General features: G+C 36.8%; 1 protein-coding gene across 1 annotated transcript; it reads left to right on the top strand.

The window, feature by feature from the left end:
* The first annotated feature begins 299 nt into the window (after positions 1-299).
* LOC136259417 (uncharacterized) lies at positions 300-25,707 on the top strand. Its single transcript, XM_066052905.1, has 5 exons — positions 300-506; positions 7,146-7,244; positions 22,917-23,015; positions 25,385-25,505; positions 25,574-25,707. Exons 1-5 carry the CDS (start codon positions 492-494, stop codon positions 25,705-25,707), a joined length of 468 nt encoding a protein of 155 aa, XP_065908977.1. The 5' UTR covers positions 300-491.
* Positions 25,708-26,807: the final 1,100 nt, after the last annotated feature.

The following is a 26,807-nucleotide window of genomic DNA, read 5'->3' as shown; positions in this document are numbered from 1 at the left end:
TGAGGGGAGGCTAAGCCCCCCAGCCCCCCCTTTCCGCCGCCTATGGGCATGGCGGCTGTTGCAATTTGTTGTGTCTGCCTATAATAATGTGCAGATACTGTGGATGTATTAAAAGACCAAGTTTAAAGGATTTCTGTCTCCTAGGCTGGCAGGCTGAGATCTACCCTTGTCGCCTAAGCCTGAACCAACTTTGAAATTTCTAGATCCGCCGGCCATTCATTTAATAAGTTCAAACTACAAAAAGTTGAAAACAGCTAGCTATGCAAAAATTATACACAAATTTACCGGTCCTACTGTAATTTAAATCGAGTGAACATATATCTTGCGTAACTAACCTGGCGCACAAGTGATATCATAGAACCTCCCGAGGAACTTCCATCATCACATCCATCCGCCTGCTCTTTCCGGCAGTAAATCACGTGAAATTCATCGCGGGGGGGTGGCGCGTATCTAAAAGCAACTCTCCTTCCGCTGCTTATGCTTCATACAACATGACGAAAAGAAAGGTTAGACTTTTACGTAACTCTAATAGTAAATGTTTGTACAGTATTTGTGCAAGGGGTAGCCTGCGTGCAAAAATATGTGTAACTCAACAAGTATATTAATTCACTCCAGAATCATTCTATTGATCATACGTTACCACGTATGTCATATGTAAGGAGTTGTCACTAGCTTTTGACTGTACTTAGGTAGATCAGTGGTCATGCAAGGCAACAAAATCATTCTACATGCATTACTTGTGGGCCGGATAAATTCAAAACCCACAATCAAAAACTATAATTATGTGAGTTTACAGGAATTATAATGCCACTCACAAGAAGTAAGGATCTCCAACAAGATCTTTCAAAGTTCCAGCAGATAACAAGTTGCTATGATTGTAATGATGTTTCTTCATAGCTGTTGGGAACACACACCAAGAAATTAGCTGCATGGTATGTGACCGGACCTGTGAAAATACTATAGGGTGGGCACAAACTACATCCTGCCACACAACCGGTCATATCTTAGTATATAGAATATTTGGATTCTGTAACTTGTATCAAATAGCCATTTAAACGTTTAATAAGGGCCGGCAGAAGAGTGCATGACCATAGCATGATACAATAAAAAAGTTTTGAGTAATGGAAGTTTGAAATGTAGGCAAATTTTATGCCCTATTTTTGCAAGCCCACACTTGTTATGGTACAAGTGCCAGTACACATTGGAAAATAAGAAATAAAGCAGTCAAACACTGAAACATTTTAAGACACACAAAATCAAGGTGAATTTTTGCCCAGTCAAGACCTTAACTGCAGTTGCATTTGAACTTGTGTATGTCACATATGTTGCTATTGGCTATATAGCGTAAGTGACCGATTATCGAACAAAGTTTATACTTCACTTCATAAATATCTCCAGGAAAGTAGTATCAACCTTGACTTTTCACCAGGAGGTAGTGCCTTTCTTGTAGAATACCTCGCGTAAGTTTGAGTAATAGTATCCGATTAGTGTCCGTGTTATAAGTGGATTTCTGCATTCCGTTAAACATGAATTATCGAATACCAATACCTATTATCGAACGCCCATTAATTTGCGTTAATCAATTATCGAACGTTTTGTACCTTTTCTATTGTGGTGACTTCAGTGCACCCTACACACTCTTAATTATTATATCAACGTGTTATCTGAAGTACCATGATACTGTAACTGAAGTATAGTTTTGATACAAGCATGCACTTGTGAGTTACAACAGCGAATCATTTAGTGTAAAATACGTACAGTGAAAAATCAGCACATTACGACCAATAATACAGTCTTATTATCCTTGTTTACAACAACCCCTTCTGTACAGTCTTCGTGGATACATCTTTTACTCAGGTAAATGACAAACAGTCAGCCCAATTCCGCCGCCAAAGTCACGCTCGAGTTGTACTTCTTTCACGGCGATTCCTGTGTTCTTTTTCTTCATTTCTTCGTCAGTGGTGATGAGTATCAAGACTGCTGTGATGTCCACACATAAACTCTAAAGGATGGAAAGCTCATTAAGAATAGGCTACACTATTGGAATTCTCCATATAAACACCTTACGAGTATGCGGAATAAAATTGCAAACTTCTGAATACGTTACGTAATTTTTATGTTCGATAATAGGTACCGTTCGATAATAGGTACCGTTCGATAATAGGTACCGTTCGATAATAGGTCACTTACGCTATGTGAAGTTAAATTAAATGTCTATTAACTTCAAGGAGGGCATGCAATCCACCTCGGGTTAATGATAAAGTTAAATATTCAAGAAAAAACCAGCACCATGAATCTGATAAGAATCTGAACTAAAATAATTAAATTGCATCATTCTATGGAATCGTGGAGTTTCTGGCTCAACCAAAACAAGTTGATGTTGTGTTACTTCTAAAAACCAGGCACCATGCAGCTAGCTAACTCATCTGGAATTAACTATAGACAGTATATGCTACTATGAATTAACATATTACTACTTTAAAACAGGGTAGTTTTGGGTTGTGCAATAATATTATTAGCTAATTCTCATATTTCGTAATTCATTAAATATTCGTAATTTGCTCAATTATGTTGCTATGCACTGCTAAGGAAGCGTTTGTTAAACAAACCGCTTTTACCAACATATTACGCACAGAACTATCTTCTAAACTGTTTTATAGTGTGACTAACGTGTTTTTCCCACAAATTCTCTCGACAAAGCCTCAAAGCTGCTCTTCATTTTTGTTTGCGTACGTAAGGGATACGCTCCCTTTCAACTCGAAGCGATAGGCTACTCCTGGTAGTGTACGAGGCCTGCACTGTTGTTTTTCAGTTGCTAAATGCTTGAAAACCTCAAGGGGAAGGTAGTCTGAGGAAAGTCACCACACCCGTATTTCAGTCCGCTGAAAAGAAACTACCTCAGAGCAAAGTTCACCTGTGGAGAAGTTTACTACAGACTTAATTTCACTTTTACTTCTAACGTAAAAGCTGCTTTTACCGTTATTAAACGATTTTGCTCACGTGGGTGCGTATGGACAAACATAGATAGGTAGATATGTAGATGGGTACACACACACTTTTACGAAAACAATTAATTTTCAGTAAACCAGGCGCGCGCTAGAGCTGTGCGATTGTGGGTACAATTGCAATTGCCAGTGATTGTCAATGTACAATCATGATAATGCGATTAATTGCCATGCCATTTAAAATTTGCGTTATCATGAACTTTTGTTACTTTTCATGTTTTATTTCACACAAGTACACAAGCTGAAGAGATAACAAGATGAAAACTGTGTTTACAACAAAAAGTTTTTAAAAATCATTGTAATTTGTGAAACTGTTTACATAGCACTATAGTTGAGTTTTAACTCCAAACTGTTTGTCAGGTAAGTTTTGTGCCAAGAAACACAACATGCTTGCATTGTTAGGGTCCAGTGAAGCTCTCTTTGGTGTTATATTGTTTCCTGATGTGGAGAATAGCCTCTCACATGGCACACTGGTTGCTGGAATGCACAGCAGTTGTTGGGCAATCTTAGAAAGCACTGGGTAACGTAACTGGTTATCCCTCCACCATTTCAATGGGTTGTCTTCAATCAAGATCAGGTCTTCAGCTAAATACTTTTGAAATTCTTTATCTACTTGATCATCAGTAGATGTACCACAAGTATCCTCACTTTCCTTCTTAAACATTGGCCCCAAGATCACGCTCCATGTCTCATTGGGATGCTTGCTTTTTTTGCGTGGTGGGCCAGTACCTGAGCCACTAACTTCCTTGTTACTACTTTCCAAGTTTCTCTTAGAACTTCTCATCAAATTGATAGCCTGTTGATTTACATTTGTGTGAATCTCTTTTTTGTAGTCAACTGAAACAAAAGGTAAGGATTTAAATCTTGGATCCATAAAAGAAGCACTACACAGTAACATGTTGACTAAAGAACCTTGGTATCTAGTGGAAAGGTTGTCTAAGATGGCTTTTCGTGCACTTTTGGTAACATCTGCCACACAATTACTTGCGCCTGCTCGGGTATTTCCTAAGGTAGTTGTTTTAGTGCTAGTATCACTTGAAGATTGATCTTTTTTTAAAGTGTTAATCAGATAATGTAGCAATGGCTTAACAGCAGAAACGGTCACGTACTCTTCTCCAGAAACTTGACTGGTGATACGACGGAAAGGCTTAATAATTGTAGCAACTCCTTCAAGAATCTTGAACTCGGAATCTTGAGGCATCAAATCAAGTCTTTTTTGGTTTATGAGTGTTGCACTGATGGCACTTTGCTGTTCTAACACTCGTTCAATCATATCAAGGGTTGAGTTCCATCTGGTTTCAACATCTTGAAGAAGACTATGGGATGGCAAACCAAGGGCTTGCTGCTTTACTTCTAGCAAATAAGTAGCTCGTGAAGACTTATGGAAATAAGTTACCAAACGAGAGTACCTTGCTACAGCATCTTTCACCTGTCCAATCTTAAGGCCGGCTTTAACAGCGAGGTTTAACGTATGACCAAAGCATCCCAAATGTGGCCAGCTAAGTACGTCACACACAGCATTGTCAATATTTGCAGCATTATCTGTTGTGACACAGACCACATTATTATGTAGCAGTCCCCATTCTTCTAGCACCTTTTCAAGTGCAGCTGCTAAGTTTTCAGCATTGTGGCTGACTGGGAGCTCTTCGTTGGCCAGTGCAAAAGATTTCATCTGAAAATTGTCAGTAATGAAGTGGATCGTGACGCCAATAAATGACTGAGTGGCACGACTAGTCCAGCAGTCAGTTGTCAAAGCAAAGCTGGTGGCCGAGGAAACAAGTGGCCTAACACAATCATTCCTTAAACTGTTATACATTGCAGGTATAGTTTTATCAGTAAAGGTTTTTCTATGTGGTATTACATACCTTGGCTCAAGTACACGTATTAACCTTTTAAACCCAACACCACCAGTAGTGCTAATTGGCATCATATCCTTGGCCACATAATATCCAATGGCATTAGTGATGTCCTTTGCCCTCCTGGAGCTTGCGGGCATTGTTGTGGTAGCTGGAAAGCTGTCTTCTAGTGTCCGTTGGCTCTCGTCTTCTGGCGTTCCTTCGTTACCATCAGCTGTACGACTCTTCAAACTAGACGCTTCGTCTGTGGATTTCTTTTGTAGCTCGGACTTAGCATAGAATAGTGGATGGACTCCTTTTAAATGTGTTCCCATATTCGTAGTATTACGACAATACTTCAGTTTCGCTCCGCACGTAGCCCACAGAACACATACTTTTTATCTTTATCATCAACTTTAAATCCAAAATACTTCTAAATCTTGCTGGTGTAGTGTGTAGGTGGCACCAAGTTCCGCCTCTTTAAATAATCTGTCAGAGTTTCTTCTTGAACGGCTTTTTGAGCGTCTTCTTCATCCGCCATCTTGAAAAAGTCGTTTATTATTGTATACTCTTGTTCATGCATATTATGTAATCACACAAAATTAATCGATTATTTAAAAAAAATACAATTATTACATATTGTGATTGTGTGTGCAATCGATTAATTGCATAATCGATATAATCGCGCAGCTCTAGCGCGCGCCCACAGCCGGCTGTAGGCGCGCGCCTGGTTTAAAAACAGGACAGTGAATTTTGGCCTAATTTTACCTTCTCTATACATCCTCACTACCTAGTGATGTAGCTAGACTTTTGCCATATGCCAGAGTGGACAATCATGCAACACACACACACACATGTATGGACATTTTTACATCACTACGTACTTTGCCTACACTGCTTACTAATATAACTTACTTTATGTGAATGCTGCATGTGTCTTAATATCCAACTAAGAAGAATCTTGAATTAAAGCACAAGGCACTTAACTATAGTGTTCTATCACATGATGACTGCACTGGCCACTAAAGCTTTTCACCTACAAACAAACAAGAAAGAAAATAATTGTTAACTGAACAACCAGTACCTACTTCATATCACTTGAACTGTCACTAAGTAGTATCCACACTACTAGACTGGTGCACATGTGTCTAATACTTCTAGGCTACTTCACTCTGATCCCACACTGATACATAACGCAAGTCTGGCGGTCCTTTAACCGGTTTAAAGTGCTTTCTGATCATCTTTATTTGGAGTGTTCATTTTGTATCCTTTAAATATTTGCCCATGAAAGTGTTTTACAACACATTAAGGCTTGTGTGTAAGAAAAGTACAACACTCAGTGAGTGTCTTGACGCTTGGTTTCACCTCATATATACTAGTGGCGGTGGAAGGTGGGGAGTAGAGAGGCTGGAACCCTCCACAACTTTCAGATGAGAGGGGGCAGAGCTCCTCTAATAATTACCTTGTGTAGCATTATGAGTGTATCACGTGATTAAATATTGGCATGGTTTCAAAACCAGCAGCTCTATAGTAGAAGGATTCATTGTACATATGTTGTACCTGAAAGATTTTAATTGACAATACTTTGTAAAGTTGCCACCAGTCTCAATCTCGTAGTACCTATTTTTCAAAAAATATTCTGGGGGGCATGTCCCCAGACCCTGGACTATACTTTGCATACTGAGTGTGCTTTGCACAATGTTGTAATCCCTGCAACCATGAACAAGCCTCCAGCTTTCATACAAGTAACAGTTTAAAAATTTTGAGTCCCTACTCCCCCTCCCAAATTTTCTACCTTCCTCTGCCTCTACATACTGTATTAGTCTCTTGATATACTCCTTCCTGCTGTATTCTCTGTACACATACAGTGATGCTTTAAATATAAGACAATGTTTTCAGGTAAGGACAAAGGTCAAATAGTGACCTCTGGAAATGTCACTCATACTACAATTGATACCGTACAATGTAATCATTTGAGGTGGAAAACTTTTTGTGGTTGATACATGTTATGAAGGTTCACAGTAAAAACATTCATGGTTGTAAGCAAAACTACAAAATACACAAAAGTTTCCCCCACAGTCTGGATGTGTTGTGTGTTAATACTTTTCTATTTGGATACCTTAGTCATGTGTATTCAATATGTTATGTTATTTTATCATCTCCCATTATGTGTGGGGTAGTCATCCACTTGTTATAGGGATAAAAATTACACCTCTAACTCATCCCACCATGTTGTGTATTGTGTCCAGTAGTGTAGCTGTATAGTACATGACATGTTATTTGTTACATTATATGTACACTATAGTATACCATTGTGGGATTATGTGATGCTGCTTATTATGGCAGACTCAGTGATGTACAACAACACCTACAGAATGGTGTGGATGTGAATGGGAAGGGCTGGGTGAGTTGATACAATGTGTAGTGTGTTGACTGGTATACAAAGTATTCCCATAAGTGTTACCATATATGGTCATCTTTAGCACATATTAATTGGCTATCATTTAAATGGTTAGTATTTTATATTTAGTGTAGTATTCACAAATTAACTACAATGTACCATTCAACATGAGATTCTGGTAGTGTGTTGATGAGTTGATATTGTACAAGTAATGTTGTACCAATAGTGTAATACAGTAACAACAGTGACATTGTTGACAGTTGTCACTGTATACTGGTGTTGTGTGTATTTGAAATAATGATTTCTCAATTAAGGTTTGGAATTTTGAAGAAAGAATTAGCTAATTGTCACAAACTACATAACTTTTTTTTTCAAATTTCCGAAGTACAATGTTACTATTTACATGTACTATTTAAACCAGGTGTACACCTTGTTAGTGACCACAGGCTGGTTGTTGGTAATACAATTGTGTACACATTACATTACATTGATGAGTACCTATAGTATGTACAAGTTGAGCTGGATTCTGAAATATAGCTAAAAATTAAAAGTGGATTTTTTTCTCAAGACAGTAAACATTTCAGTCAACTATATGATTAATGGTGACAGCCAAGGTGTCAACAACAGACACATGCAAATTGGCTCCATTACAAGTTCGGAAAAGGGCTGTAAGCATTTTATGGCTTCCCAATAGGAAATGTATGCATGGAGAAAATTTTGATTGGCTGTAAATATTATGTCAGACATTTGAACAAAAAGATTTTGAAATATTTTTAGCGGGTCACGTAGCACTACAAATGAGCCAAATTTCAAGATCATGTGCAATTGCATCCATGAGTTACTAAATGTTTTTGAGGATTCAGCTCAACACGTACATATTTGTAATACTATTAATGTACTTGACTGTTAGTACCAACATGGATAAAACATTTTATGTATGCTTCAGTGAACATGTGAAAAATGTTGGCTGTATTGACATTGAAAAGTCTCTGTAACATTTCTATAACTCTCTATAATGGTATTGTACTGAAAGTATAACAGCATTCACTGCAAATGACATTGTAGGCTTCATAAGCCATCACAAAGAACATTGGATGAAATAGGGAATGTCATGAATGTGTGTTTATGAATTAGCAATATCCTTGAGATGTTTATTGAGGTGAAGCTGAGAGAACCTCACACTAGTCAAAAGATGGTAACGTCAATCCATTCACGTACAATAACAATATTACACAAACAACTTATGAAGCTTATAATACAGTTCATTGTAGGCTGGCAAACTCTTTGTACATTGCCCTATACAACTAGTGCTCACCCTCAACCAAACAAGTATTAGCTGCCATACAGAGTGACTGTCTGTGTGTTTGCAATAAGTCTAATGTGAAATTGTCAGCTGTCAAGCTTGTTAACACTTGTCTTGTTTGTGTAATGAAAAATGACCATATTAAAGTTATATGAATTTGTACAAAGTCTTATATGTGACCAGATTTTACAAAATCGATCCAAATCACACATCAGGCAAAATCAAACTAACACCACCAGTGGATAGCCACACTATCATACTGCTAGTTTTGACACTCAGTACTACTCAAACAACTCGAGGCTGGTTTTAAAAGATGTGTTTTCTGGGTGGTGTAGAGATCTTGAATGGTGGTGTCTGGCTTTGTTAAGGGTCTAGATTGACAAGAATCAGTGGTTAGCTGGTGGATGGACTAAAAATGTTGGCCAGACATTTTTTCTGTTGATTTTGCTATATATCAGCTAGTAAGGAGCCAGTACAGCCCTGTATTCTCATGTGTGGAGTCTGGACTCCAATCAAGGTCTTCCTCCATTTTGAAGTCTATCCCTTACCCACTCTACCACCCCCACCCTCCACTCCTTTGTGAGCAATCGTGATACTACTTAATTTGATTGTCCAACTGCTCAGATTTTCTAGCTTATTTGGTGAGAAACTCTACAAGCAGCTGCAAGTATTTATTTATTTATTTTATTTGTTTAACCATAAGGGTGAGGTAATTACAAAAGGCAAATGCCTATAGGAGGAACACCTACAAAAACACAAGATACAAAAACAGAGAACAACAAACATTACAAGGACATTAGTACAATGCAGAACAAATAACTAAATACTGTAGCAAGAGAAAAAAAAGTGTTATAAAAATTTATACAACTCTCGTCTAAAGTGAGACCAATGAGGAAGAGAGAGAATATCATGTGGGACAGAATTCCATAAAAAATACCATTACCAAAAAAGATAACCGATAAGAGTTTATTGATGACCGCTTACACTGTAACGAAAGGGAGTAAGATCTTGTACAAGAATTGGTAAATGAAAAGGAGCTTGAAAAAGGTAAGGAAATGTGGCAGTGATAAACATCATAAATGGTAACTATTGTAAGATACTTCCAACGAGTAGAAAGAGATGGCCAGTGAAGCTCATGACAACATTCACTAGATGACTTTGACCATGTGTGACTATGACAGTTGTACCTGCTGCCACACACCCAACGAGCCCCACAATTTTGGATTTTCAGAAATGTTTTTCTGAGTGTGAGGATTCCACACGGTACTTGCATAATCTAAAACTGGTAGGACAAGTGCTCTGAATGCATTCCTCTTGGCTGAAGAATTACATGTGTACATGTTATGATGCAACAAATTTAAAGTTTGAGAAGCCCTTTCAATGAATCATGGGAGACATGTTTATTCCAAGTACTGGAAGTGGTCTGAAAGGTAATAGACTGATGTATCTTTGTTTAAATTTCATAGGCATGCTTGCTATCCTTGGCAAGTTATACTGACTTGAATTCTTTAAAACCGGACCATTTATCTCGAAACTTCTAATGTGCGATTTGGATTGTTTTCCAAAATCCAATCACATAACATTGTGGCAAGGGTTAATAATAAGAGAGGTCAGTAAATTCACAATAATAATGATTTACAAGCCTATCATATAACGTATTGTATAATAGGACCACAAAGGAGTAGGCATGGCCTACAACATTACCCAAAAACCAGCCTCAATTTTCCTTGACGCCGATAAGGTAGCCAAAACTAAGCCAAACAAGCCTTCAGATCGACCAGAAATGCTTTCAACAAGTTGCTAAGAATTTAAAATAATAATTATTTAACAGGAGTAATTGACAGACCAAGTAGCTGACTGATTCCTTCAGAAAAGCGTAACTTGACAATGGCTAAGGATACAGGCTTGATTTTTTCACAGTTTGACATTGCTTCGGCATGAGAGGTGCCTTTTGGCATACCGCAGTATGTACAATGTATTCTTCATGGACTTACCGGTGCCCTCCTTTGTGTCCCATTCATCTTTGCTGACAGCATTGAGTGTTAATTTGGTGGTAGCTAGCACGTAATGGATTCCCTTTGTAATAGAAATCGTCTGTATTTTCCATAGCGGCTATTTTAATTACGGAGGTGCTTTTCAAACAGTTCTTGATTTGTACTGCTGTGTAACGGGTTGAAAATACGTAGCTGACAATGAAGCATAATGGATACTTCACTTTTCAGGTGATAATTGATATAACTGGGGTGCAGGGCGCTATTTCTTTCTTTCGGTATGCATGGATTGCAGAGGTGCTTTTCTTGATTTGAAATGCTATGTGACAGGTTGATCATAGGAGTAGGGACCATATCACATCGGTAAAAAGTACTGAAACAAGCTGGAGTAGTGCACGATATTAAATCACAGTAAAACAATAAGAAGTGTTATGCATTTCCATTATGGTATCTTGAGCACATTTGGGAAAAACACTCCTTTTTGTTTTGCTATGATTTAATGTCGTAGACTACTCCAACTTGTTTCAGTACTTTTTATCGATGTGCTATGGTCCCTACTCTAGTTGAAAATTCCAAATTATTTTGTGTACTTGTACTGATGAAGACATCCATACTTCTATGTGTGTATACATGTAGTGAACATTTCTTTGTTTATGGCAAAAATCTACTTCATGATTGGTTATAAATAAGTGAATGAACTTACAATAAAGTAGTTTGGTCTCCTTTTTGTGAAAAACCTGTGAAAATAAGTAGTGTTTATTCCCACTAAGAAGAAATGAGCCACCAAGGAGTTACAGATTTACAAAACCTGATTATAAGTGAAGTACAGTGTACAGGGTGTTAATAATAACATTGGTTTCCTGTATTTATTAACCGTCACATGGCTGACTTTGTATGTATTTTCTCTCCTATCATGACACTTGTTCATAAAACTATAAAATTGTGGTATAGTAAGGGTGTAGGTATGGTAAGGTTGTACATAAATCAGTCAGAGATTTGCAACTAGCCAAAATCTTTTCTCGGAGGCTAGGATACTTTGGTAGGCAGCATCATCTAAACATTTTTTTTAGTAGATGATTTGGGTGTGGCCCATTACAGTCACTTTACAAGCCCTGCATAATTGCTACCCAATGCTATCACAAGGATACTACAGTCCGTTAAGCGTGTCAAATATAATTTTGTATAATCTAAATAAATGCTCTCTCTCATTTAAGGAAAGCATTGATATGGAAAAACAATGCCTTTGTAGCTGGTATGAAGGATAAGATGACTAATTGAAGATAAAAGGAATGGGGAAACACAGAAGGCAGATATTTGTTAAAAGGCACATCCACCTCTGATGAGTTTATTGCTGTAATGGTGCTAATTGGTAGTAGTGCTACAAATATGAGTCAAGTTATGTTGAAGACCTAATTATTGAGCACATGTTTGTCTCCTATATTATTAAAATGTGACTAGATTTTACAAAACCGATCCAAATCTCACATCAGGTAAAATCAAACTAACACCACCAGTAAATAGCCACACTATTGTACTGCTAGTTTTGACCCTCAGTACTACTCAAACTATTTGCATGAGACTGGTTTTAACAGACGACTTTTCTGGGTGGTATAGAGATCTCGAATGGCAGTATCTGGCCTTGTGAAGGGTCTGGCTTGGCAAGAATCAGTGGTATACTGGTAAATGGCCTGATAATGTTGGCCAGACGTTTTTTCTGTTGATTTTGCTACATATCAGCCATTAAGGAGCCAGCGCAGCCCTGTAATCTCATGTCTTGACTCTAATCATGTTCTGCCTCCATTTTGAAGTCTATCTCTAGCCCTCCCTGCCATCTCCTCCCTCCACTCCTTTGTGAGCACTCGTCATACTACTTCAGTTGTCCAACTGCTCAGATTTTCTATCTTATTTGGCAGGAAACTCTGCAAGCAGCTACAAGTACTGGAAGTGTTCTGAAAGGTAATAGATTGATGTACCTTTTATGAAAATTTCATAAGTGTGCTTGCTATCCTTGGCAAGTTATGCTGACTTGAATTCTTTAAAACTATTTATCTCGAATTTCTAATGTGCGATTTGAATCGTTTTTCCAAAATCCAGTCACAAATGTGGTCTTACTAATAAGGTAAGATTTTTAAAAGATTTTTTATGTATGTAAATATCTCATTAACAAATTAATAAAATTTTGTATTGTACAGTGTGTTAGCAGTACCACTTACAGGAACACAACTAGTATGCATATTATTACCAAATATTGTAAACCCAAACCCACAATTAAATGTGATTTGTCACACTATATAATTTGAGTGGGTAAATGTGTTGAGGTTAATTAGGTATGGCACTATTATGTGCTGTTAAGAATGTTTCAGTGTTTTATGATTCTTCACAAAACAACTGTATCTTTACTTGTTTTCTCTGTTAGTGTCCATATTGCCAAGTATGAGAGCTTGTTCTATTAAGGTGTTTCATATTCATCTCATTTTGATTGTTCTATTAGAGTACTTCAAAGTTACAACAACTAACTTCATGACTATTCTAATAGAGTATGATCTTAAAATGTACAAATCTACAAAAAGTGTGTCTATATGATGCTAGTACTATACTTAATGCTTTTACCAGTGTATGTATCACATTATGTTGAGATTGTTGTATTTGGTATTAAACCTGTTAGTACAGATCACATGATATCTGTACAGTGTGTATGTAGTATTACTATCAGTGTGATACATTGTAGACTACATACAAAAAAGATGAAATCAGAAACTAGAAACAACTTTACGAGCCCTCTATTATCTCTGGTACCACACCTCCAGCTTAATCCACTGCATAACTGAGTAGTGAGATTGAGATACTCTAATACAGCAGTCACAACAACAGTGTATTTTATAGCTATGATCTAACAAATATAGTTAACAATTTAGTACAACAAAATTTAATATAATTATTGATTTAATAATGAAGTAGGGTTCCAGTTATTAAAGTAGTAGTGTAACAAGAGAATGATAACTATGAGGGAAAATCCCTACTTGGTATTGTAGCCCCACATTGCTACAACACCATGTAGAGGTTTTCACTCATAGCTACCGACATCTCTTGTTTCAATACTGTTTATCACTGAAACCCTACTTCATTTTTAATTTAAGAATTTTTTTGTTATACTAGTTTATAAACTTTTTTCATAGACGGATCTAGGAGATACTGCTAAAGGGATGAGAGGGGCAAAAGATAGAACAGTGTTTATTCCATTATGAGAATAATGGAACTCTAGTGCACAAGTTACCATAGAGTCGGGTTGTTAAGCTCATGCGCTTATAATTTCGTAGTGAACTTTTATAAAAATAATACTATCTTGTAAGGCCCCTATTCGGTGATTATTAGTTTCTCATCCAGCCTTTCTAATTATTATGATGCGGGCGGGAGGGTATTACCATTATGCCATTATTTTATAATAATTATTAACACACTGATGTACAGACCTTGTCCAAATTGTCTTTCTTTCTTACTACAAACATTTCCTTCACCAGTTGATTCTAATTTTTGTGATCGCCAACTGTTTTTCGACAGTCAACTGAAAGCCTGCTTTGATGAAGTCGATAGAGCACGATTGCAACTGGCACTGCAGCAATTTGCTAAGGAAAACAACAGTTCTCCTGGTGATATATAGCGCATTGTAGCGTTCATCAACAAAAATTGTAACAGTTTGGTATCACGTGTTCTTCTGAGCATGCGCAGAGTAAATAATGGCTTACCATGCGGTAGCTTAAGAAGGATGCGGGCGGTGGATGAGAAACTAATAATCACCAAATAGGGGCCTAAGGCATGTACACCTAATCAATAATTATGGTGTTTTTAACACTGAATCACTACGATGTAATAGAGTACACTGTAGTTCATGGTAACTGTGCTAGTGTATAAGAATATTTGACTCCATTTCTAGGTGAAATCCTTCATGATGACAAGAATTATCACAATTCAGAGGACTGATTTGCTGTATACAAAGCCAGAGACATAAGCACTCAAGGAGAGATTACTTTTCCAGCATTCTTCCTGTGCATAGCTTTGTCTCATGTAAGCCTTGCATTGGGCCATGTGCGCTTATCAGTCATGGTTATTCACAAGAAATATGTATGAGCTTAACAAATAATATGTGCTTAATAGACACATGTGCTTAACAATCCAACTCTATGGTATATTCATTTGCATAACTTTGTCTGGTATAGCTAGCTGGATGAATGAAAGGAATACACTTTCTAAGACTCCAGTTGGATATCTTCTGAGAAAACTTTTAAAATTAGCCCTCCTATGCTTGAATTCAGGAGCATTTTTGATAGCTATTTAGCTAACAAAATGCATGCTTTACAAGGCATACAAAATTGATTATATCAAGCTGTTTGGTGGTAGAGTGTACTAAACAAAATAAGGTAGTAGCTACTGTTACAAAAATTGTCAGTTAATAGCAATAGAATTGTGTTTGTTCTATTAAATTGGTGACTGCTCTATTATTAGAGTATCTCAATCTTTAGCACAAAAAAACATCAAATTTATTTATCTTATTTTCTTCACAGTGTACAGTTTATAACTATTAAGTTGCTTTATATAACTGTTTTCTTCTATTTGCTTGTTGGCTTTCTGTACTTCTGAATATGGTGTGAATACATGATTCCTGTTTCTAGTGCCAATATAGTCTTGTAAGTACAAGGAGGGAAAGAGAAGGACCAGAGGAGCAAAGCTCTCCTTGGCCCCCTCAAATCCACCACTTATGACCTTTTTGTTAGAGCATAGCTATAAAATACACTGTTGCCATGACTGCTATATTAGAGCATCTTGATGTCATTACTCAGTTGTACAGTAGATTAAGTTTGGGGCATGGTACCACAGATAATAAAGGGTGTGTGAAGTTGTTTACTATGTTTGGTGGTATCTTTTCTATGGAACTAGATCATTGAGGGGTGTAACCTCAACAAGTGGTGTCATGAAGTGTTCTGATCATTTCAGGGGGCATGGTCTAATGCTATTATTACAGTATATCAGCTACTATGGTACTTTGTGTCTATATACACTCCTTCAAGTAAAGTGTTGATACGGAAATTACTGCCTTTGTATGGTTTCCTGGCATGAAGAAGTAGATGACAATTAACGTAATTGAGAATAGCAAAGTACACAAAAGTTAGATATTCACTGTTACCACCACAAAAGGTGCATCCCACCCATGAGTTTTTTGTTGTGACTTAAAGTGGTGGTGGGTGTGAGCTGCTTCATATGGTCTGTAGTTTTGTGAATGTGGTTATGCAGTGAGGCAGTCAGTTGGAGGTAGTCAACACTCTACTAAGTAGTGGAGCTAACATACGTGACCAGATCTGCAAGAACCCCATGTTAGTGCATTTTTCGAATTCCGTTTTATTACATTTTCTTTATCTAGATAGCCAAAGGGATGGTCAACCAAAGTTTCAGCTCTAGAAGGCAAGAACCTTCAAAGTTACAGTGCTACAAAGTGGCAACAACAGAAATCGATTTATACAATGCCAATATGGAAAATAAACTACAGGTGCTTAAGTAAACAATTATAACTTACAATTACAGTCTCTACCAAAATGTAACTTTCATCATTGGGTTCTCCATGAACAGGTGAATCCATTGCTGCCTTTCCCATGACCAGGGCAAAGCAAAAACGTGAGAAGAAATGATTGTGAACCATTCATCCAACACAAGGCAGACTGACACAAAACAAAGATTTTGGAACTTCTCTTGCTTTATGCTATCAAGGTTTAAGCATTTATCACTTTCCTTCAGTGTGAAAAAGTGCTTAAAATTTACGGAAATATTATTTTATGATTTCATAAATACTACATTTTTTTTTGCATTCTACTATAAAATTATGCTTGTGCGAACATATGGGATTCTTGCAGATCCAGTCACATTATCAGCTGCTACTCCTGTAGGTAGTACAGTAATCACTATAATCACTGCTTGATGTTTGGTCAACAGCTGTCACTTAATTACCACAAGACCCTACATTCTTATCACCCAAAACGAAAGTTGAAAAACTGAAATTGAAAAGCTGAAATCGGGTAAATCTTGTAGAATAGGTACTAGTGTTCACCTCTGGTTAATTAAGATGTCTATGAGACTAACATAATTATGATTTGGTCTCAGTTAATGAGATCTTTACTTGATGTACACTGTTTAGATCTTTTTATGGCCAAATTCTGTATAATGAAGTGATGTTATTAACAAAATTATAGTATGTACACATGTACGTGTTGAGCTGAATCCTCAAAACTGATTAATAACTCACGATTGTTACATTGCATGTGTTTCCTGTATTGCTTGTTAGGTAGCACCTCTCAATCAGCTAAGAATGTATTAAAGGTGCTTCATTTGATTGTAAGAAACTCCAGTTATGACACTGTAAAATTACGGGAAGCCTCTAAAGTGCAGCCCTTTGGTGTTCATGTTGACACATGTTTGTGGTGAAGCCAGATGTCACACTCCCACACTCAACACACATGATTTCACTATCTGTTATGTAAGAGGCTGTAATACACTTTGCAAGAAAATAAACCAGTTTTTGTGTGTGTAAAACAGAGTTGCATGAGTAGAAGAGCTGGGGCCACTGTTGCATTGTATTTAGGAGATAAATGGCCTACTTATGTTCAGGGAAAAAACTTCTTCAGCCTTTCAAGAAGAAAACTCCAAATTATAACAGCTCAAAATCTGTTATGCAGCATTGGTGTACCTGCAAGTGAGCCGAACAACATGTATTTTACTTCACATTTACAACAAAGCTGCCCATCATCTTCTACTCCCATGTAGTGAATTGTCGTTTTAATCCTTTTCTCATCACTTCGTCACAGATGTACACAACTTTTCCAGCCAGCATTTTGTTTTTGAAGTCACATTCCCACAAAACTCTAAAAGTTTCCAACAAACGAAATAACACTGTTTGTATGAATTTGGGCTGATAGTACCAATAGTGACTTCCAAACACTCCTGCACTGATCAAATATACAAGGGATGGTATGTTCAACTTCTGCTAGCATAGTAAAGCAATAATATTTTTTTTATCAAAGTGCACACACTTACACTTCATCTGTATTTTCATGTACTTCACAGAGTTTTATCCCAGTTACCTGAGGCATCATCAAGTTGCAACACCATTGCTGCAAATATCAAACAATCTTACATCATATGAAGTAAGGTCAGAAGACTTGGACCCACTGCTGCTGGTAGTAGAAGAGTCATCGCTATCACTGTTGATTTGGATGAGGAATTGCTCTAGACGTTCTTCATTACCCAAGTCTCATCCAAGTACACAACTGGTCTTCCTTCAGTTCTGTTGCACTTCATTCATGTTAAATATTTATGACGCTGATGGACTATGCAGGGCTGCTCATAGTATACCCTGTGTATATGTGTAGTGACATAAAGCACAAACTGTTGCAATGATAACCTCTTGTCATTAATTGTCTTGTACTTAAATCCCATATCACTCAACACTCTTTTAAGCTATGTTCTACCCCCAGAGAAAACACCATCGTTCTTAAGTTTGGCTTAAGACGGAGTATGTGACAAAGTTCCAGGGTTCAAAATTTAACTTACCAAAATCTTTCAGAGTGATAGATTTTCTTTCCTTCCTAAAATGAATGGATCTTCCATCTGATGGCATCTCGGTTGAAACTGTCTGCATCAACACAGACTTGTGAACATTTGTACCTGTCGATTCAATTGAGCAGGCTTGTGCAAAGTGCTTTTTGTACCTTTACTTGGCATAGATAAGCCGCCTTTCTTGTGGTACTCCATTCTAACTCTTACAATGGATATCTTTGAAATCCCTTTGTGGCATAATGTATGCCAAAACCCAGCAAAGAAGGTATTATTGGTGACCTCTGAGATTCTCTCCTTGATGTTGGCAGAAAAATTACACTTCTTTGCTCCTTGTTTAAGGTACTCCCATAGTTTCATAAGTAGATGCTTCGTTTGGCTGTTTAACCTCTTTCCAAGGGGGTTTAATTCGCACTCGCTGATGCTGCACTGGATGACATATTCTCAACAATTAAGTGTGCACCTGTAACATGAGCTTACAAATAAATACATCACGAACATCATGTTTAAAGCCTATGATCTTGTATGGCTTCTTAATCAACAACCCAGGATTCATCTCAAATCGTATGTACTATAGCTAGCTAGCTATCTTATCATAGCAAAGAAATGACTAGCACGAAGCTAATCCACCAGACCCTTTAACCAACAAGATAGCCATGTGAGGCTATGTACATTAATGTAATTAACTAGATATCCTCATGAGTCAGTATGATGGTCCCAAAACACACTTTATGGTCTTGTAAATTGTGACCATGTGCTGTTTTCATTGGTGTTTCTGCAATGTATGTACTACACATCAATTCATGAAATTAAAGAACATCAGCCCCATGAAGTATTTTTTAAATTATCTATCCAGACTAATCATTGAGATTGTTTTATATGTGGTCATGATTCTTAGAAGTGGTCTTAATATAAAGGTGGTCCTTGTAAAGAGGTACTCATTATTAGTAATTTATATGCTTTGACCCCGCAATTTCATTTTTCAATTTCTAGTGCTTCAAATAGTCCTTTCAATGTCCCACACATACATCAATTGATAAGTACCTGTCTATTCATGTATACGTGTCTGATAGCACCAAAATACTGTAGATAAAACATTTTATGTGCAGTACATTATTAAACATGTGAAATAAACTACTGCAATTTGCTTTATTTTTGTGCAAAAGTATATATTTTTGTATAATACCAACTGCTCTATTAGAGTTGTTTGATCTTGTGTAAAAATTTTGGTGCAAGAGATTTTCAGACAAATTTTGCTTCCAAAAATTATTTTACAATGGAAAAAAAGTAAATTAAGGTAACACTTAATGATACTTAGTGCTTAATATGTAAGGAGGTACTGATTAGATAATGTTTGGACCAATTTCAGTTTTAAATTTCCAATGTTTACACTTCTCCAAGACAAGTTATAAAACATACAGTATTGTACATACAGTACTGTATGTACTTTTCTTGTGTTTACATGTGTCATTAGTTTTCTTGTTCATATATAGCTAACCAATTAATTGGAATAAGAATAAAGTAGGCTTGTATTGATTATGTCGGCATCATTTTGGGCATAATATGTGATGAAAAGCATAAATTAATCACCTAGCATAATGGAGCATAATTGGGAAAATTTCTGTGACATTATGTATATAACTCCTGCTAACCTGTTTTGGACAGTGAAGTGATTCCTGATGAGTAGTAACAATGCACTACAGTATTAGGAATAATGTTACTCTCGACAAAATGAATGTTTTTCTAGGGTCAGACATGCAGCTAGTATAATGTTTAGTACTATGTATAAAGTGTTACAGCTAAATAACAATTATAGCTAGAGTTTGTGAGTTCTGAACTGTTAATATTATAGAGTAGGGCTGGGACGAATATTGAAATTTACCTTCGAATATTCGCTAATAAAATGTTCGAATATTTGAAGCTTCGGTGCTGGCTTTCAAGTTACAGGTTTTCTTGCATTTATGCACATCCTTCTTAAGTTTTACCTATTTAATAAGTTTGTAATCTCTTCATTGGTTTTGTTCAGTATGTGAATCTACAATGCTCATTAAGCTCTCAAATTCCAAAAGTAAATCACCTGGCCCTCAAGATATTACTAAGGAATGTGAGGTTGCTAATACCATAATTAATGGAATAACAGAACCACTTAAGAACATGATGGAAAACTTAGTAAAGCCAATTATTGAGAGTCTTGAACTATTAAGAGGGCCTTCAAGACCTGCACAAGCTGACGCACCAATGGAGATGAATACAACATCTGGTGATTCCAGACCTTCAGTAATGAAAGACGCTCCTGCACAAATCATTGATGAATATATAGATCGAGAACATAGAAAATGTAATGTTATTGTTCATAATATGGGTGAAGAGTCTTCCACTAAGGATCACGAAAAGGTTCATTCGCTATTTGAAACAGAGTTCAATGTACCAAAGTCAAGTGTAACTAATGTGCTGCGGCTTGGAAAGCCAGGTGGTAGTAAAGTAAGATTACTTTTAGTAACACTAAGTGATGAGCACCACAAGCGCTTAGTTATGAAACAGGCTTCTAAACTCCGAGCAACTGAAAGATGGAATAACATCTATGTAACACCAGATTTAACAATTAAGGAGCGGGAAACCAATAAGGCACTTAGAGAAGAACTAAAACGACACAAGGACAATGGCGAAAAGAACCTTATAATCAAGAGGGGAAGAATAGTAACAAAGAATGGTGCTTCCCAGTCTTCCAATTGACTAGATAGCAACAGTAATAATATAGCTAATCATAACTTAGAAATTCTTGATTTATGCCTCCAAGTAATTTCCACTAATGATCATAACCACTCATGTATTAAAATTACAAAGTCTAATAAGTGCAGATCTCTTAACATACTATCACCCAATCATTTAACGAAGTGATCCTTCCTAGTAACTGGCTCCAAGCTAATATCGTACCTGTTTATAAGAAAGGGGATTGATCCATGCCAGTAAATTATAGACCCATCTCACTGACATCTGTATGCTGTAAGGTGATGGAACACATAATTTTCAATTCTAAAATGTCACACCTAGAGAAGAATAACATACTTAACTCTTTCCAACATGGATTCAGATCAGGACACTCATGCACCACCCAGCTGCTTACCATTATTGAAGAATTAGCTATAGATAGCCACGAACAAGTTGATGTACTTTTCTTAGATTTTGCTAAGACTTTCGACACTGTACCCCACCAACGCCTGCTTAAGAAATTGCAATATTATGGAATTAACGACAGGATACATTGCTGGATTTCTGAATAGCTGACAAAACAAACACAAAGAGTACTGGTGAATGGTAACGAATCTGATTTTGTTTCAGTTATTTCTGGTGTCCCGCAAGGTACTGTATTAGGGCCTCTTATGTTCTTACTATATATAAACGATTAGTAATGAAGATGACGTGGTTCTGTTGCAGAAAGATATTGATGAAATTTCTAGATTGGCACAGAGGTGGCAGATGGAGTTTAATATCAACAAATGTGTCTTACTGAGATTTATGAGATGTCATCTACCTCTCATAAAATAACTATACTTTAAACAACCAGACCATCAAATCCAGCAGCACATATAATTATTTAGGGATACTTCTAGACAATTCACTCTCATGGGCACCTCACATTAATAACATTACAAACAAAGCCACCAGGATGCTGAATTTTATAAAAAGAAATCTAAGTAAATGTAACGGTAAGGTTAAATCAGACGCTTACACAACACTTGTGCGACCAATTCTTGAATATGCCACTCAAGTCTGGGATCCACATCAACAGAACTTAATTTACAAACTTGAAATGGTTCAGGGGAGAGCAGCGAGGTGGGTGCAGTCAGATTACAGTTTTAAGAGTAGTGTAACAACAATGTTAGATAATCTTAATTGGACCACACTGGAACAGAGACGTGAAGCATCTAGATTATCTTTATTTCACAGAATTACTCACCAGCAGGAGCCAGCATTACAAATACCCAATTACTTTCTGCCACAATCCACCAGCACAAGACAATACCACCCACTCAGACTCATACTGCCAGCAGCCAACACCAACAAATACCAAATGAATTATTTTTACAGAACTATTAAAGAATGGAACAATCTACCCTCCTTATGCTATGACAAAGACTTTGTAATAAATGCACACACTCTAGCTAGTTATCTGTAAATATCCCCAAACCATTTTTATATCTCTTTTCTTTTATTGGATGTAATCAGCATTTTGCTGCCTTCCAATTATCATAATCATAATCATTGGAAAGTGCATAGCAGCAGTACTGAATGACGCGATCGATCGATTGCAAATGGGCGTGTCCGCTACACTGCAATCTTGCATAGGTAAACACAGAGTAATGGCTAAAAGTACGCTTTCCGTGCATTATCTATCACTTTATAAGGTGTTTTAAGGCTGCAAATATGGTAGCAAGCTGAACTGCGATGGTTTTAAAAGTGGGCGTGGCGCATGAAGATCGATCGCGAAGAGACGAACATTGATCACGCAAGAGGATTAAGCAGCTGCAATAAAGAAGACGACGTATATTTGTAATTCTTTCGTAGACTATGAGTGTATTACGAAGCTTCGAAGGATACTTTTATAATTCGAAGTTTACTTAACCTTCGAACCCACGTAGCATTCGAAGCTTCGTCCCAGCCCTATTATAGAGTACTATAATATCAAACTTTAAAGATTGTTCAACCTTACTGTGATGTTACACTAGTATAGAGTATGTTTGACATGTTGTGATTGTACTACTTAATTGTTATCATTTTTTCTAGTCTGGATGGACTGCACTACATAATGCCAGTCAACATGGACACCTGGAGGTGGTCAACACTCTACTAAGTAGTGGAGCTAACATATTAGCTACTACTGATGTAAGTAGTACAGTTACCACCAGTATTATTATGTACTTCTCACATGATCACTACTTCATGATGCTGAATTTTATAAAAAGAAATCTAAGTAAATGTAACAGTAAGGTTAAATCAGACGCTTAACATATTAGCTACTACTGATGTAAGTAGTACAGTTACCACCAGTATTATTATGTACTTCTCACATGATCACTACTTCAGGATGCTGAATTTTATAAAAAGAAATCTAAGTAAATGTAACAGTAAGGTTAAATCAGACGCTTACACAACACTTGTGCGACCAATTCTTGAATATGCCACTCAAGTCTGGGATCCACATCAACAGAACTTAATTTACAAACTTGAAATGGTTCAGGGGAGAGCAGCGAGGTGGGTGCAGTCAGATTACAGTTTTAAGAGTAGTGTAACAACAATGTTAGATAATCTTAATTGGACCACACTGGAACAGAGACGTGAAGCATCTAGATTAGGCCACTCCAATTGGTAATTATGTTTCTGGTCCTTTGAAAATCAGTTTTAGGTGCGGGCGGGCGGAATTCAGCAACAAAGCAACAATGAAGTGACTGCTCAATTAGAGTATTTTTTGTGATTTACTGACTGTTCTATTAGAGTATATCGGTCTGTACTATACACTCCGCCCATTTTTATTTTTTTTTTAAATTTAGCTATTTATTGATTAGCAAACACCCAACAGGGTTTTTACGCTAATGTACAAGGTACGTACACATAAGTGCCTAGTTTAAGTTACAATAACATAAGTGCTTATAATTTAAGTTACAATAATGATTAGTACTAAGTTACAATAAGTGCTCAGTAAGTTACAATAGGTGCTAGGTTACAACTAGTGCTAAATTACAGTAAGTGGGTAAGTTACAATAAGTGCTAGAATTACAATGAGTACTAAATTACAGTGAGTGCTAAGTTACAATAAGTGCTAAGTTACAGTTATAAAGTAGGAGTAGTTGATTGTTTAAATGTTTCAAGATCAATGGTAGATAGATTTGGGATACATAGATCGTTCCAATGGGGAATAGTTCTGGGTAGGAATGAATAGAGATACGTGTTTACTGAAGATTGTATACGATTAAATTTCTGATCATGATGGGCTCTGGTAGCAGTTTGATTTAATGATGGCAGATAGCGATTTGGGACCAATAATAAATGATTAACTATCTTGTACAATAGGATGAGGCGTGCTTGCTTTCTGCGTTCTTGTAAAGATGGCCAATTTAGTTCATTTAACATGTCTGTGATACTGTCACGGTGGTGTCTGTTCCAAGGCTTATTTAAGACGAAACGAGCAGCTCGATGTTGAATCATTTCTTGCAGGTTTTCACTGATAAAATACTTAGATAGTTAGATTTAGCATACTTGTTGCAGCCCAATATTTGTTTCTGAAATCCAGGTTTTTCAAAAAGTTGATGCGGGCGTTTTTCCCATGTATTTTTGAAATTTCACATTCTCCAAAAAAGGATGCGGGCGGTGGACCAGAAACATAATTACCAATTGGAGTGGCCTTATCTTTATTTTACAGAATTACTCACCAGCAGGAGCCAGCATTACAAATACCCAATTACTTTCTGCCACAATCCACCAGCACAAGACAATACCACCCACTCAGACTCATACTGCCAGCAGCCAACACCAACAAATACCAAATGAATTATTTTTACAGAACTATTAAAGAATGGAACAATCTACCCTCCTTATGCTATGACAAAGACTTTGTAATAAATGCACACACTCTAGCTAGTTATCTGTAAATATCTCCAAACCATTTTTATATCTCTTTTTTTATTGGATGTAATCAGCATTTTGCTGCCTTCCAATTATCATAATCATAATCATTGGAAAGTGCATAGCAGCAGTACTGAATGACGCGATCGATCGATTGCAAATGGGCGTGTCCGCTACACTGCAATCGTGCATAGGTAAACACCAAGTAATGGCTAAAAGTACGCTTTCCGTGCATTATATATCACTTTATAAGGTGTTTTAAGGCTGCAAATATGGTAACAAGCTGAACTGCGATGGTTTTAAAAGTGGGCGTGGCACATGAAGATGGATCGCGAAGAGACGAACATTGATCACGCAAGAGGATAAAGCAGCTGCAATAAAGAAGACGATGTATATTTGTAATTCTTTCGTAGACTATGAGTGCATTACGAAGCTTCGAAGGATACTTTTATAATTCGAAGTTTACTTAACCTTCGAACCCACGAAGCATTCGAAGCTTCGTCCCAGCCCTATTATAGAGTACTATAATATCGAACTTTAAAGATTGTTCAACATTACTGTGATGTTACACTAATATAGAGTATGTTTGACATGTTGTGATTGTACTACGTAATTGTTATCATTTTTTCTAGTCTGGATGGACTGCACTACATTATGCCAGTGCTCGTGGATACCTGGAGGTGGTCAACACTCTACTAAGTAGTGGAGCTAACATATTAGCTACTAATGATGTAAGTAGTACAGTTACCACCAGTATTATTATGTACTTCTCACATGATCACTACTTCATATTTTGTTGCTAACTGTCACTACATTACCAGAGGACTCTACATTCTTATCACCCAAGTTGGATAGAGTGAAAATTGAACTTGAAAAGCTGAAATGGGGTAAATCTTGTAGAATTGGTACTAGTGCTCACCTCTGGTTATCTGAGATGTCTATGAGACTAACATAATTATGGTTTGGTCTCAATTAATGAGATCTTGACCAGGAATGGGGCGAAGTACTTTGGTACTTGTACTTAAGTGTACTTAAGCACACCTTTTAGAGTACTTGTACTTATACTTAAATACTTTTTGTACAAATGTAATGTACTTGTATTTATACTTAAGTTCCAAGCAATGTACTTAAAGTACTTAATGTACTTAGAAGTACTTATAAGTACTTTGAAGTACAATGAAGTACATTTACATGTATACAAACCATGCAAGTGAATAAGTTGTATATTGGCTCAAAGATAATAATTATGTTCCTGGATATGGGATTTTTAACATGGTCAGCTTTTGCTTGAAGTTACCTGCCACTTGCTGAGTTTGCTTTGAAACAGTGTTTAAAAGGTTTTCCATCCAGCCTTCCCCCATCATTTCTCTGATGATCTTGGAAATAGTGGGACTGCTGTTGGACTGTCAGAGTTAATTTTATTAAGAAGCAGGCAGCTATGGCAGCTATGTCAGCTAAGAAGAAGGTTCCAGCTGTGCTCAAGCACTATGAAGTACCTAAAGTCTTGCCAGCAGAGAATTTTAAGGCTAAGTGCAAGTATTGCACCAAGGAAATCACTGGATCTGTTAGGACTACTACAAATTGGTGGAAGCATATGGTAAGAATGCTGTTTATTGTACTTGCCCATTTTAAAATCTTTTAATAGAGACGAGTACACGCAACTCTCTTGAAAGAACAACAGGATAAAGATGAATCACAGTCAAATTCACAGCAAACATTGACACATTTACTGCAGCCCTAAAGAAAATACAGCTCACTACACCCAAAGCAGATTTTAGTAACTGATGCAGTAGTCGATTTCGTTGTAGATGACCTCATTCCTCTATCTGTAGTAGAGAGCAAGCGATTCAAATCACTGTTAAGGATCTTAGATTCTCAGTACCAGGTGCCAAGCCGTAAACAATTGTCCACAGTTTTGTTGAAGAAGAAATATGATAAGTTAAAAAGTAGTGTACTAGACAAGCTGAAGAAGACTGATACCATCAACCTAACAATTGATCTCTGGTCAAATCAACAAATGTGATCTTATTTGGGCATTACTGGGCACTATATTTC

The sequence above is a fragment of the Dysidea avara genome, chromosome 6, assembly GCF_963678975.1.
Source record: "Dysidea avara chromosome 6, odDysAvar1.4, whole genome shotgun sequence".
NCBI classification, from domain to species: Eukaryota; Metazoa; Porifera; class Demospongiae; order Dictyoceratida; family Dysideidae; genus Dysidea; species Dysidea avara.
Note: the sequence above shows the minus strand (reverse complement) of the source record. Positions and strands in the feature narration are given on the sequence as shown.

Bases quoted from the DNA above. Each gene is read 5' to 3' on its own strand.
- LOC136259417 (XM_066052905.1), top strand. The intron at 7,245-22,916 runs GTGAGTTGATAC...CATTTTTTCTAG, and splicing joins ATGTGAATGGGAAGGGCTGG to TCTGGATGGACTGCACTACA. The intron at 23,016-25,384 runs GTAAGTAGTACA...CATTTTTTCTAG, and splicing joins ACATATTAGCTACTACTGAT to TCTGGATGGACTGCACTACA.